Genomic DNA, 12,042 nt, shown 5'->3' with positions numbered 1-12,042 from the left:
GTTTCCAAGCCCAGACAGGATGTAAGAAGGTGCTTGCATGGGAGCACACCTGTCCGCCTGTGCTGGGGAGGAGTCACATGCACAGGGAGGGGAGGTGTGTACCGTGGAGCAGAGCAGTGTGGAGTGAGAGTGAATCTGTGAATCTCCACGTGTGCCGGTGCTGCCGGCCTCAGTATGTACGTTTCCAGGTCCTCTTGGGAGCAAGCCTGGGTTTGTGTGTGAGTGTCCAGGGCATCTGTCTGCGTGCAGGTTATGTCTCTGCATCCCCATTTCAGAGTGGTGACTCTGCGTGGCTGCGAGAATGTGTTCGTGCCAGCGTCTGCCTCTGTGTGTGTATGTCGGCAGGGTAGGGGGAGTGAGTCAGGCCCCGGGAGCGGCTAAGTGTGAGTGTGATGGGTCTAGGAGTGTGCATGAGTGGGGACAGTGAGCGGATATGTATATCTGCATCTAACTAAAGGATGGATAAAAAGAGCCAGATCTGGCCCCTCTGCATGGCTTTCTTTATCTTCAACACCAAACACTGGGGTCCGAAAAGTGGGACATAAAGGTGGCCTGAGACAAGCAGACACTCCAGGCTGAGCCACCATAGAAACACTTGTAGAATATCCCTGGCTCCCACACCTCCAGAGCAGGGTATCAAGGTGAGGCAGAGAGAACTAGTGGTTCCCTTTTCTGGCCCTAAAATTACCGCTAATAATTATGAGTGAGGGTGTGGAGATGGGGCTGAGACAGGATAAACCCCAAGAGAGAACAGAGAAAGACCTAAGAATGCAGGGTCCCCAGACCCCTGCCCAGACTAGCCCAGCAGGGGAGAGGTTCTGAAGGCAGAGACTTTGCCAGCTGCCCAGGACTCCAGGGTCCCACTAGCAAGTTCTCCACCCCCTACTGGCAGGGTAAAGGCTGGGTGGGGACCTTTCTCCCAGTTTAAACAGCTGCCTCTGATTACACCACTTACTGAGGGTAGGGGGAGGGAGGGCGGGAAATGCTCAGGGGTGGGGCTTCTGGTACAGAGATTGAGCCAGAGCCAGTGGCCTTTGGCCTGGGAACCTGAGGACAGGAAGGGGACCCAGCAAGACCCAGGGGCACCCATCAAGGATCAGGAGGGTCAGAGGTGGGAAGAAGCGGGAGGAGCCAGAAGGGAGGGGAATCTACCAGCAAAGCTGTCAGCCCAGAGAACATGGTCTCAGGCAGGCTGGGGGGTGGGGGTACAGCGGCTAAGGAAGCTCATTTTTGAGCATACCAAACACCTTGCCGGGCTCTTTGAAGAGCAGGGGAGGACAGTTGGACAGTTTTAGCTGTGTCATGTACAAACAATCACAGAGCAAGGTCCACACCAGGCTCGAGCTCAACTGTCTTCATCCTAGACTGCCTGGGCCAAAAGGAAAAGGGATAAATCAGTGATGGGGGGTAGGGATCCAGAAAAGGTACTTACAAATCTCAGGAGCCTCATCAGATCCATCCGGGCAGTCCCTCTCACCATCACACCGCCAGCCTTTTGAGATACAGGTGATCTGGTCTCTACAGGCAAACTGCTTGGGGCTGCAAGTCTTAGGGACTAGGGGCAAGGGAAGAAAACAGGGGTGTGAATAGGGGTGAATGCCCTGAAACCCTGAGGTCTGAAAGCCCTCAAGGGTTCCTCCTCCTTCCTCAGGCAGCAGCAGTCTCCGTCCGGCCCAGGCTCTAACCCAAGGTTCATGTGTGGAGCAGGGGTGGGGGGCAGGGGCTGGGGGCCACTCCTGGAACACTGTGTACCTGAGATGGGGGAGGGGAAGGACGCAGGGAGCACACTGCTGCTGCCTGACTGAGTCCTGCAGGCTGCCCATTGGGTGTGCGCTCTCCCAGCTCTCAGGGCCAAAGCCCTTGTGTTCTCTGATACTCTGGTCAGACAACAGCAGCCTCTGCTCTGCTGACTGAGAGTGATGAGGCATTTAGGTTTTTGACGGGTTTTCTCTTTATCTTCTCCATCCCACTAGAGGTCCAGAGCTGGTCTCTACTAACCTCTCTGCTCCTTCACCCTCTGGGACACTCCTCGTCCTTGGAACACATCACCCCACACATCTCCAACTCCTAACCACCAGGCCCTCCCCAGACGGGACGTGTGTTTGGGGGTGCCCTTGGCACATGGGTGTCTCAGAGATGGTATCAACAGAGGAGTTCTGCCGCCACATCCATTCTCTAAACACACAGCCTCCTTTGCGGATGCCCTCAGAGTTAAGAGGCACCTAAGACTGCTCAGGCTGACAGGGCTGGAGAACGGAGGCAGGGGGATGGCTGGGGTGACCTGCAGGAGCTGGTTTCAGCCCAGCCAACCCAAGAAGTTCCTATATCCAGGACCTGTTCTTTGCCCTAATCCCTCACCCCACCATCTGCTCTCTACACCCACCCCATTCTTTTACCTCATTCTCCAGGGATGAATTAAACATGGTAACACTAACTCTCATTGTTACCTCAGTATGTGCCGGGAAGTGTGATCAACCAGTTCTTTCCATGTATCATCGCATTCAATCCTCTCCACAATATGACAAATTAGGTACGACTAATACCATTTCCCAGATGAGGAAACTGAGCCTCAGAGAATGTGGGGTCACCCAGCAGGCAAATGTCACAATCAGGACTCAGACCAGTTTAGCCAGCTCTAAGCTGTTAAGCAGCCAGTTGACACCAGGCTCCCCATTCCCACTGAGAGGTCTTCAGGCGCTGTTCCTCTCAACCCTGTCACTATGTCCTCCTCGGGAAGGCAAGTCCCCCCTCCTTCACTGCCGCCCCCCAGTCTCCCAGCCCTGCATTGCCTCTTCCTCGATGCGTGTCAATCCCATTTCTCTTTGGCCATCACGCACCAGAGCCCAGCTCTGTGCCAGGCAGTAAACTAGGCACTGGGGTGCCTGGAAGGGGCGGGGTGGCCCCTCAGGAGCCATGGCACCCCGGGAAGACAGCAGGGCAGAGTGAGCTCAGGGGCTGGGACGGAGCAGAAGGAAAGTGTGTCGGGGCTCTGAGCAGGGAGGGATGGACTCTGAGGAGAGCCACACTGGGAAGACGTCCTCCCCCCAACCCCTGCCTCTGGCAGAGGGGACTGCGCTCAGGCCCCCGGCCAGGGTGAGAGCCAAGTTCAGGAAACACATCAAGGATGGCCTGGCTAGGCCCCCTACCCTGGAGCCCCCTCCGCTGCCCCCCACCCTGAGCAGGGAATAAAGGCCCCTTGAGGAGGCGGATAATGCTGAGTTCATTGCCCCACTGGGCCAGCTGTGAGGTCTTCCCGGGGAAACTGCTAGGCAGCCTAGTTAGCATGCCGGAGAACGGTCCTCTTCCCCTGGCTGGCCCAGACGGGCTGGGGCTGCGGGGGGAGCAGTGGTAGAGGGGGCTGGAATGGGATTCAGAGGCAGATGGGCTGTTTGGAGCCCAGACAGGTCCCCATGCCCATCCCTGCCCCCACCTGGATTTAGCAGTCCATGCCCCCACTCCTCCCGGGGGTAGAAGTCACAGCCCAGGCCCGAGGTCACTGGTTGGTCACTCCAGTCTCCCCTCTGTTCCACATCCCGGCCACGATCCCCCCTGCTTTGGCCCTCACTTTGTCCCCTCGCTGTCCCCCACCCCCATTTTTGGCCTGAACTCGACAGAGGAAACAGCAGCTGGCAAACTCCAAAAGCTGGAATGAGAGAGATTCACAAACCAGATGTGCTCTTGCGAGGGAGGGGAGTGGGGGATGGGGAGTGAAAGGAAGAGGAGCCCCCGGGCCCTGGCCCACAGCAGACCCCTCTGGCCCGGGGTGGGGGACTGGGCGCACACCAGGGCAGCACAAGGACCTGAGAGATGTGGGAAGAACTTCCTTTCTGTCCGGGATGGTGGAGAAAAGAGCTGAGTTTGAAGGCTAAGGCCTGTCTTTGATTTCCTTCATGGGGAAAGGGGAGGAAAGGAACAAATAACCTACTTTGGGGCAGTCTACACGGGCCAAGGGAAGCCTCATTCAGAGGTGGAGGGTGTTGCAGTGGGGGTGGGGTCGGAAACCTGTAATCTGCTTAGAGCCCGCAGCCAACCCCACTCCCCTCAGCTGCGCCTTCTGCGTCTGATGCCAGCACCCAGAAAACCCAGCTAGGTGGCCCCAGATGAGGGTACAACATGGCCCTACATTAGGGAGCAAGGCAATGGCACCCCACTCCAGTACTCTTGCCTGGAAAATCCCATGGACAGAGGAGCCTGGTGGGTTGCAGTCCATGGGGTCGCTGGGAGTTGGACACAACTGAGTGACTTCACTTTCACTTTTCACTTTCATGCATTGGAGAAGGAAATGGCAACCCACTCCAGTGTTCTTGCCTGGAGAATCCCAGGGACGGGGGAGCCTGGTGGGCTGCCGTCTATGGGGTTGCACAGAGTCGGACACGACTGAAGCGACTTAGCAGCAGCAGCAGCAGTGGCCTCCCCTGGCTCCCGCCCCTCGGGAGATCTGGGGGTTCCTAAGGATATGAGCTAACACTTTTCAACATAGTCACTCTGTGTCAGCATCTGGGCTGAGACACTTTGTACATATTAACTCATTTAGATCCTCAAACCCTGTGACGTGGCTACGGTTGCAATCCCCATATACAGATGAGGAAACTGAGGCATAGAGCAATTAGTAACTGAACAGGTGGTTTCTTACTGGCCATGACGGCAGAGCAGAAGCATGAAAAAGGGAAATGGCAGGGTCCTCTGGCACTGGGAGTGGGTATGGGAATTACAGGAGGTGGCCCTGGCCTTCAAGCCTCCTCAGAGAGGAGGGGGGACAGTGGAGAAGATGGAAAGGGATAAGAACAGGACAGCAGAGGGAAAAGAAGGAGGAGAGAACTACAGAGAAAGAGCGAGTGAGGTTGCAGAGAGAACGCCAGGACACAGGGGCTGTCTGTTCTCAGCTTTGCCCGGAGATGAATGTGACCGCCATGCTAACTCTGGCCAACACCCCTGCCCCGCCCCCCCAAACCCAGGCACCCAGCCCAGCCACGGCCCCCAGGGCCACCAAGCTGGAGCCAGAACAGGAGGTGTAGGATTGGGTGTGCATCCAGACACAACACGGACCCCACTGCCCTGCTTGAGCCTTGGCTGTCGTCCTGTCCCATTCTGAGACCTTGGGGGCAGGGTGGGGAAGGGTGGCAAGGGTGCCTGAGCAGAGAAGAGAGGGCGACAGGAAAGTAGAGCCCCGAGGGAGACTTCTCTAGAGGAGGGGACCCATCATTTGATCCCTTGGGAGCAGAGATGGAGAGGAAGAGAGGGAGGTGAGATTTCCTAAAGACCCAGGAGACCTGAGGCAGGGTAAGGGTGAAGGAGAACCCTGAGGCCCTTTTCAAGAGCAGACACAGCAGAGGGAGAGACAGGCTGTGTACCGGGGGATGTTTTCTAAAAGGAAACACATGATAAAGCTAAGGGAACAGAGGAGCCAGGGGGTGGCCAGGGAGTGGGGGGCCAGAGCCTGCAGGAATCTAAACTTTCAAACATACAGGGGTGGGGCGGCAGGGGCCTCCTAGGCCCAAACCGAGAGCTTTTCACTGAATTTTATGTATTTTGGGTGTTACCCGGTGGCTCCTTCCCCGCAGCTCAGTGAGGCTCAGACACATTTTTGTCATTCCTGAGTCTGGGCCTCTGCTTTGCGGCCTGGACAGACAGACAGGATGGCTTGGGCTGCCGGGGGGAGGGGGATGGTCTCCCCCTCCATCCTGAGTCAATATTGACTCAGCGGGACATTAGCCTGACCTCCCCACCATCTTTTCCTCCATGCTCCCCCCAACCCACACCCGCAAGTACAATCCAGACCCCTCAAATGCCTCCGGAGGTCAGCATATCTCTCACCAGGCTTCAGAAGCTCTCTTCACCTACCCCCAACCCCCTGCACACACAGCCATAGAAATAAAAGCTCTAAGCTCCTGACCCATTCCCCATACCTCTCTCCAGTTCTCAAGTCATGAGGAAGTTCTGCCAGAAGTCTAACCTCCCTCCGCCTTTCTGAATTATCTGAATTCTCCCTCTTACTCAACCCACGAAGGGTATCAAGTTCCCTTCTTCCAGAAACATTCTCTCCCAAATTAGTGGAGGGGGAAAAAGAGAGAAGAACTTGGAAGAAAGTGGAGGGAGAACTTTCACTGCTGAAATGGAGATTCCCAATTTGGCCTGAGAGGGGAATAACAACTCCAAAATGGCGAGCACGTGGGATTGCCCAAGAGAGATTTCTGCTCCCAGATAGCTTTTGGGGTACCAAGAGGCCTGGTTGGAGGCGGATGGAGACAGGCAGAGACAAAGCATGACACAGAGACTGAGAGAGACTGGACAGAGAACACCACAATGGGAGCAGAGAGGATGAGATAAGAGAGATGAGCTAGGAGAATGAGAGACAGAGGTTCTTGGAGGCCAAGACAGCACATACCAATGACAGACAGAGGAAAAAACCTAGGAAGAGGGTCTCAACCCAGAGGTTGCCAAGATAATGGCACAGTTGTCTTGGGATGAACCTGGAGAAAAACATCCCTGAGATTCAGGGTGGGGAAGCATGTACCTTTACTCAGGCAAGTGGAGTCCCTGCCCTAGCACTGTCTGACCCCAGGCAAACTCAGAATAGGGGCCACTGCCTCCCACAGAATTGGGAGGGTGGGAGAAAGGAAGATGGAAGCGCTTCAACAAGAAGGCCAAGGTCTCAGAGAGACCCCTCATCTCCCCTGGGGTGCAAGAGGGGTAAATGCTGCCCTCCACTGTCCCTCGCCTCTTTCCCAGGGAGGCTTTACACTGGGGCCTGGGGCCACTGCACCGGAAGCAATCCCAGAGTCAACTACTTCCTTCTCCAAACAATGTGGGATCCTGTTAAAAACTGGCCTGAGATCTGGGACTGAATACAGTGGGGTGGGTTGAGATGCTCCAAACACACCCAGCACACGGTTCCACCAGGTCAGGGACCCTTGCATGGTCCCACTGCATTCAGACTGCCCAAGGGCGAGGAGCCCACATCAAGAGCTGGAGGACTTGAATGCTGGAGAGCTCACAGAGGGCTGGGGGCAGGGGCTGAGAGGAGACTACTGAGGTGGGTAATAAGCCTTAAGCTTGGGGTTTTGATATGCAAAGGCTGAGGCTACAGCAGGAGGAAAGAAAGTTAGACTTGGTAAGGAAGGGCTTCCCAAAGAAGTTTTGAAAAGTCGGAGGTGGGAGGGGGATTTGGACAGGATCTGACTCCGGCCAGTGCCCCTCCTGCCCGGCTGACATCCTTAAGAGGCCCAGTGATGGGGAGTGGCTGGGGGAAAAATAATAGAGAAAATGGAGGAAGGCGGGGTGGCTAAGACTGGGAGAAAAAGAAGTCTTGAGAAGCAGCCTCAAACATCAAAATATACCTCCATCCCCAAATCAATGTCCTCACGTCCCTGGTTTGAAAGACAAGCGTGAGGGGAGATAGTCAGGCATCTGGGTCTGACCAGGGGAGAAAGGATTTTGGAACCATCTCTCATAGAGCCAGGAGGCTCAGCTTCATAACTCAGTTCACTGTGCAGCTTGTCTGATAACAGGTAATATACGGGCTCAAGGGGGTATGTGGAGATGGGTAGGAGACAGGGAGGCAGCCAGCCCTCCCCACTACAAAACCTTCCTAATTTCAGCAGAGACCTCAATGACCTCTTTTCTCACTCTCCAATCCATCTGTTTCTCCAGCCTCCCAGGAAGCAAGTAGACCCAGTTCTGTCTACTAGCAAGGAGGGACATCGCTCCCCAAAGAGAAGGGGACCCTGGAGATTGGGTTCAGGCACAACAGAGGAGGTGGGAGTGCTGGAGAGGGACCTAGGGCTGCTCCCCTGAAGGCAAAGCAGCAGGGTCCATGGGAGCCAGCAGCAGGAAGGAAGATTAGACACTGAGGGAGGTAAGCTTGAGCCAGGACATGCCCTTCTCTGGGAAACGAAGGAGAAAGTTCTGGGTCTGTGGGCCCGAGGCCTGAGGGCAAGGGTAGGATATAGGAACCCCTGGGCAGTCCTGGACAGCGTTGGCCCGACAGGTCTGTGTAGTCTCCCTTTCCCACTCCCCAGAGTGGGAAATATTCCCACTCTGGATGAGTCATATTCCCATTCCAAAGGTGAGAACAGTAATGTGAGTTTGGGGAGGGGTCCTCTCCCTAGGGGCTTCTCTGGTGGCTCATCGGTGAATAATTCGCCTGCAATGCAGGAGATGCAGATTGGATCCCTAGGTCGGGAAGAGCCCCTGGAGGAGGAAATGGCCACTCACTCCAGTATCCTTGGTGGGGAAATCCCATGGACACAGGAGCCTGGCGGGCTACAGTCTGTGGGGTCTCAGAGTTGCCCAGGACTTTGGATAGTTTGGCTTGAGCTGGGGTTACAGCTGTGGCCTGGGTGGAAACTTACAAAAGGGTGGGAAACCATTAAGGAAAACATGTCCAGTCTCCCTCCTCCACTCGCCACCCACCAACTTGGTGGGGTAATTACCAGAGGGGTGAAGCTCCCTGGGGCCATTCCTGACTGGGCTGGGGCCCTTGTTTGCTTTCCACAGAGACCCCCTCTTCTTTCTGCCTAACTCCATCCTCCTTCCATCGGGGGGCTCTTGATGAGTCACTCTTTCTCTCTTAAAATGCTTTTCTATCCCTTCCAGATCTCTCTGCCTCAGTTTCCTCTCTCACTTAACAGGGTTAAGAACAAGAGGAAACAACACCCATAACTGAAGAAATCACAGGCAAGGGCTGGTCTGAAGGGTATTCCGGGCACAGCTTCTTTCCTCTTCTCCATGTGGGGTGAGTGGTAGGTGGACAGAGTCCCCAAGATGGCATAATTGAGAGCTCCTGAATATACTGTCCTATATATTTCCTTTCCCCCTAACCCCCCTCCCAACTGAAGAGAGTTGGGGGGAGGGGAAGAGTTAATCCAGTTTCAGAGAAAAACTTTCCCAATCCCAATCTGGCAGAATTGAGAAGATGGAGGAGGGGTGCACGATGGTATTGGGTGCAGATTTTTTTTCCCTGGATGAGAAGATTAAAGTGACGGGAATGGATCAGATTCCACCCCTACTCAAATCAGGGGCCCAGCCCAGCCCAACCCCGTGACCCCAGCCCAAAGCTTGAGCAAGACTTGAACCAGTGACTCACAAGTAAGAGGGAAAATAGCTGACACTAAAAAAAAAACAAGAGGGCACCTCGTTTCTCCAAAAGGACACAATTCTAGCCCAAAGCTAACTGCAATATACAAAGTGTGTGTGTATGAGGGGAGGAGGGGAAGTGGTGGAGAGAAATAAACACATTTACCTAAGGAGCAGGGAATTAGGGGTGGGGGCATGACATAACCCCCATCCAACCTCCACCTCTCCTTCTAGTCCAAACTGTGATCAAGCCAGAAGTCAGGGAGAGAGCAGCCTTCTTCCACCCTCCCACCTCAGCATTCCAGGCCATTCTCCAGTCCCCTTCCCTAATGATGACATCTGACGTTTTTTCATCTCAAAGCTCCCAGGAATTAAGAAGGAAAATTCAAAGTCATATAGCTTCGCCTGCCCCCACCCGCTACACCCCCCAAATACAGCTCTTTCCAGGCTACTGACAGAGGCCCTGAGAGGGGGAAGTGCTCATTTCAGAACCCAGGCTGGCAGCCTGCTAAATCCTGGACTCAGGCCTCCAAGCCTGGTCTCCAAGGGCCCAGATTCCACACCCAAGCAGGGGGCCTTCCCGTGGCCCTCCCTCTCCCGACCCAAAGCCAGTCCCCGTCTAGCCTGCCCTCTGCCCAGCAGGGCACCCGGACCCGGCTCTCCCTTCCAGATTCAGAGGCCACAGCAAAAGGACCCCCGCCCCCTTTTGCAGCCAGTACATAGCAAATCCGGATTCCTTTACAATTTAGATGGGGGTGGGGGGGTAGAGGATGTAGGGGAGGCGGAGGCCCTCCCCGAACAGAGATAGGAGAAGGCCTCTAGATCCCAGGATCAGAAAAAGGGGGGTCCCTCTTCTCCGTTCCCAGGCCTCTGGTCTTTGTTTGGGCTGAGGGGGGTGTCCCAGAAGCATCATTTGCCCAAGGCCCCCATTCTCCAAATTGGACCCCCATCCCCGCCCCCAGCTGGGCCGCTGCAGTGTCAGCTGGACTGGGATAACAAAAGGCACCCCCTCCCGCGACTCCCTTTCCCATCCAAACGCAGGAGTGGGGGCTGGGGAGTGGGTGTCCCCAAGGGTCCAAGGGGGCCCGCGGAATCTCACTCACCGTCGACAGCGGCCGCGACCAGAGCTGAGAGCAGGGGCAGCAACAGTAGCAGCGGCGGGGTCAGCATGGTGTGGGCTGATGCAAGCAGCAGCCCCCTCTCCTCTGGTCCTGTTACTTCTCGCCGTCGCCCCCCCAGTTGGGGGGCCCCCCTTTTTCCTCCTTCCTCCCTTCTCCTCTATTCTTATCCTATCCTTCAGCAAAGCACACCAGGGGCGTGGGTGAGGATGTAGAGTTCGGAGCCCCTTGGGGAGGGCCTGCAGACGGGGCTGCACCCTCTGCCCCCAAATCCAAACCCTTCACCCCCTGCTTTTCTCTTCGTTCCTCTTTTTCCCCCTCCCGGGGCGAAGCTCACAGCCCCATCTCCGAGCCGCCTCCGGCTGCAAAAATGCACAATTGGGAGGAGGCGGGGTGGGGGGCGTGGACCGGGTGGGGGAGCCTTTGGAAGGGGCCTGATGGAGCTCTGGGGGCTCCCCTCGTTTCCGCCTCCTCAGTGCACGGGCCTGGAGCTCGCACCACTGTTCCCGGGACTGAGGTGCCGCGGGCGGGCTGAGTTGGGGGTGGGGGGGGGAGGGAGGGGACCCGGAGAGGAGGGAGGGAGGGAGAAAAGGGGCGGGGAAAGAAAAAGCCGGGGCGGGGGAGGTGGGGGAGAAAGAGCTACGCGGCAATCCTGCGAGTGCGCATGCGCTGATTTGGCGCGCTGCCCTGGGGAGGGGGAGTCAGAGGAGCGACAGGATTTGGAGCTCTGGCGAGCGGTCCGAGAGCGGGGGTTCCTGGGGACCCGCCGGCTGGTTTTGGGCCTGGAGTGCCCATTCCCCTGACTGGGCGCTTCTGCCTGGCGCTCGAGAACTGAAGGGGCGAGAGGGATTGGGCAGGGGGCGAGGAGAGCTGAGCCGCTTGGCTTTGAAACTCGGTGTCTCGCCCTAGGATTTCAGGCTCCGTCTGGGGATCTAAGATCGGGAGGTGTGGACCGAGGCCTAATCTCTTGGGGGAACCCTGACTGTGACTCCCCTGCCTGGGGTTGGGGCGGGCTGGGGGCCGCCAGACCGTGGGGAAGATGCGGGGAGAGGCTGAGCTTTGATTTGGAGACATTGTCAGACCTGGACCGGGATTGGGGCCTGCGGCGGAGGGGGGCGGGGTGGGGGAGGGGCCGAGAAGGCCCGCCCCCACCTCGCTCTGGGGCTTGGCGTAAACAGGGACACCCGCGGGGACACGCCGGAGCTTGTCCGCTTGCCTAGGGCTTGGGGATGGAGCCCACCTTAGCACCCGCCCTGTCCTGCTCGCCTGGCACTGGGCGCGGGAGGGGCAGGCCCTGGTTGGGAGGGCGGTGAGTCACCAGCGGGTGGGGCTGAGGAAGGTCCACCCCGCTTCGTCCCGAGAGGTCGGGGCTCATTTATTTTTTTGTTTGGTGTTTTGTTTTTTTATACCTTCTGACTGGCTTCCCACCAAGTCGGGGTTTTAGATTCCGAGCAATGGGGATTTGGAATAAGATGAGGGCCTCTTGGACCTCTGTTTCCAGGCCTCAAGTTCTTCTAAGGAGGTGTCTGCTGGGTCCCGGACCTTTGTCCTAGGCAGAGTCCACAAGGGACTCCTAGCTCGGAGTCCACGGGGCGCCGGGCGGCTCCCGGAGCCCAACACTGTGCTTCTGGCCACTGCCCCCTTCTGGGCGGTGTTTTACCGCTGTACTTCGGGTGTCTGACTTTCTGGTGTCTGGAAGTCGGAGTTCAGGGAGACAGCCAGCGACGCTGGCTGCCAGAAACTGACGTTAGAGTTGAGGGAGGTTTGCGCCACCCTTCTCCCTTTTAAAATTCTAGTCAAGGAAAGGCCCCACATCCTCACTCCAGTCGGGCCCTGGCAGAAAGCAGAG

General features: G+C 56.8%; 1 protein-coding gene across 1 annotated transcript in view; it reads right to left on the bottom strand.

Moving 5' to 3' along the window:
- LRP1 (LDL receptor related protein 1) overlaps window positions 1-10,709 on the bottom strand; it is an 80,843-nt gene extending 70,134 nt beyond the window's left edge. Inside the window, 2 exon segments of the mRNA XM_070370438.1 lie at window positions 1,433-1,555; window positions 10,179-10,709. Coding sequence (XP_070226539.1) covers window positions 1,433-1,555; window positions 10,179-10,245 — 190 coding nt within the window. The 5' untranslated portion in view covers window positions 10,246-10,709.
- Window positions 10,710-12,042: the final 1,333 nt, after the last annotated feature.

The sequence above is a fragment of the Bos mutus genome, chromosome 5 (genome assembly GCF_027580195.1).
Source record: "Bos mutus isolate GX-2022 chromosome 5, NWIPB_WYAK_1.1, whole genome shotgun sequence".
Classification (NCBI taxonomy): Eukaryota; Metazoa; Chordata; class Mammalia; order Artiodactyla; family Bovidae; genus Bos; species Bos mutus.
This window is presented reverse-complemented; position numbering and strand designations above follow the sequence as displayed.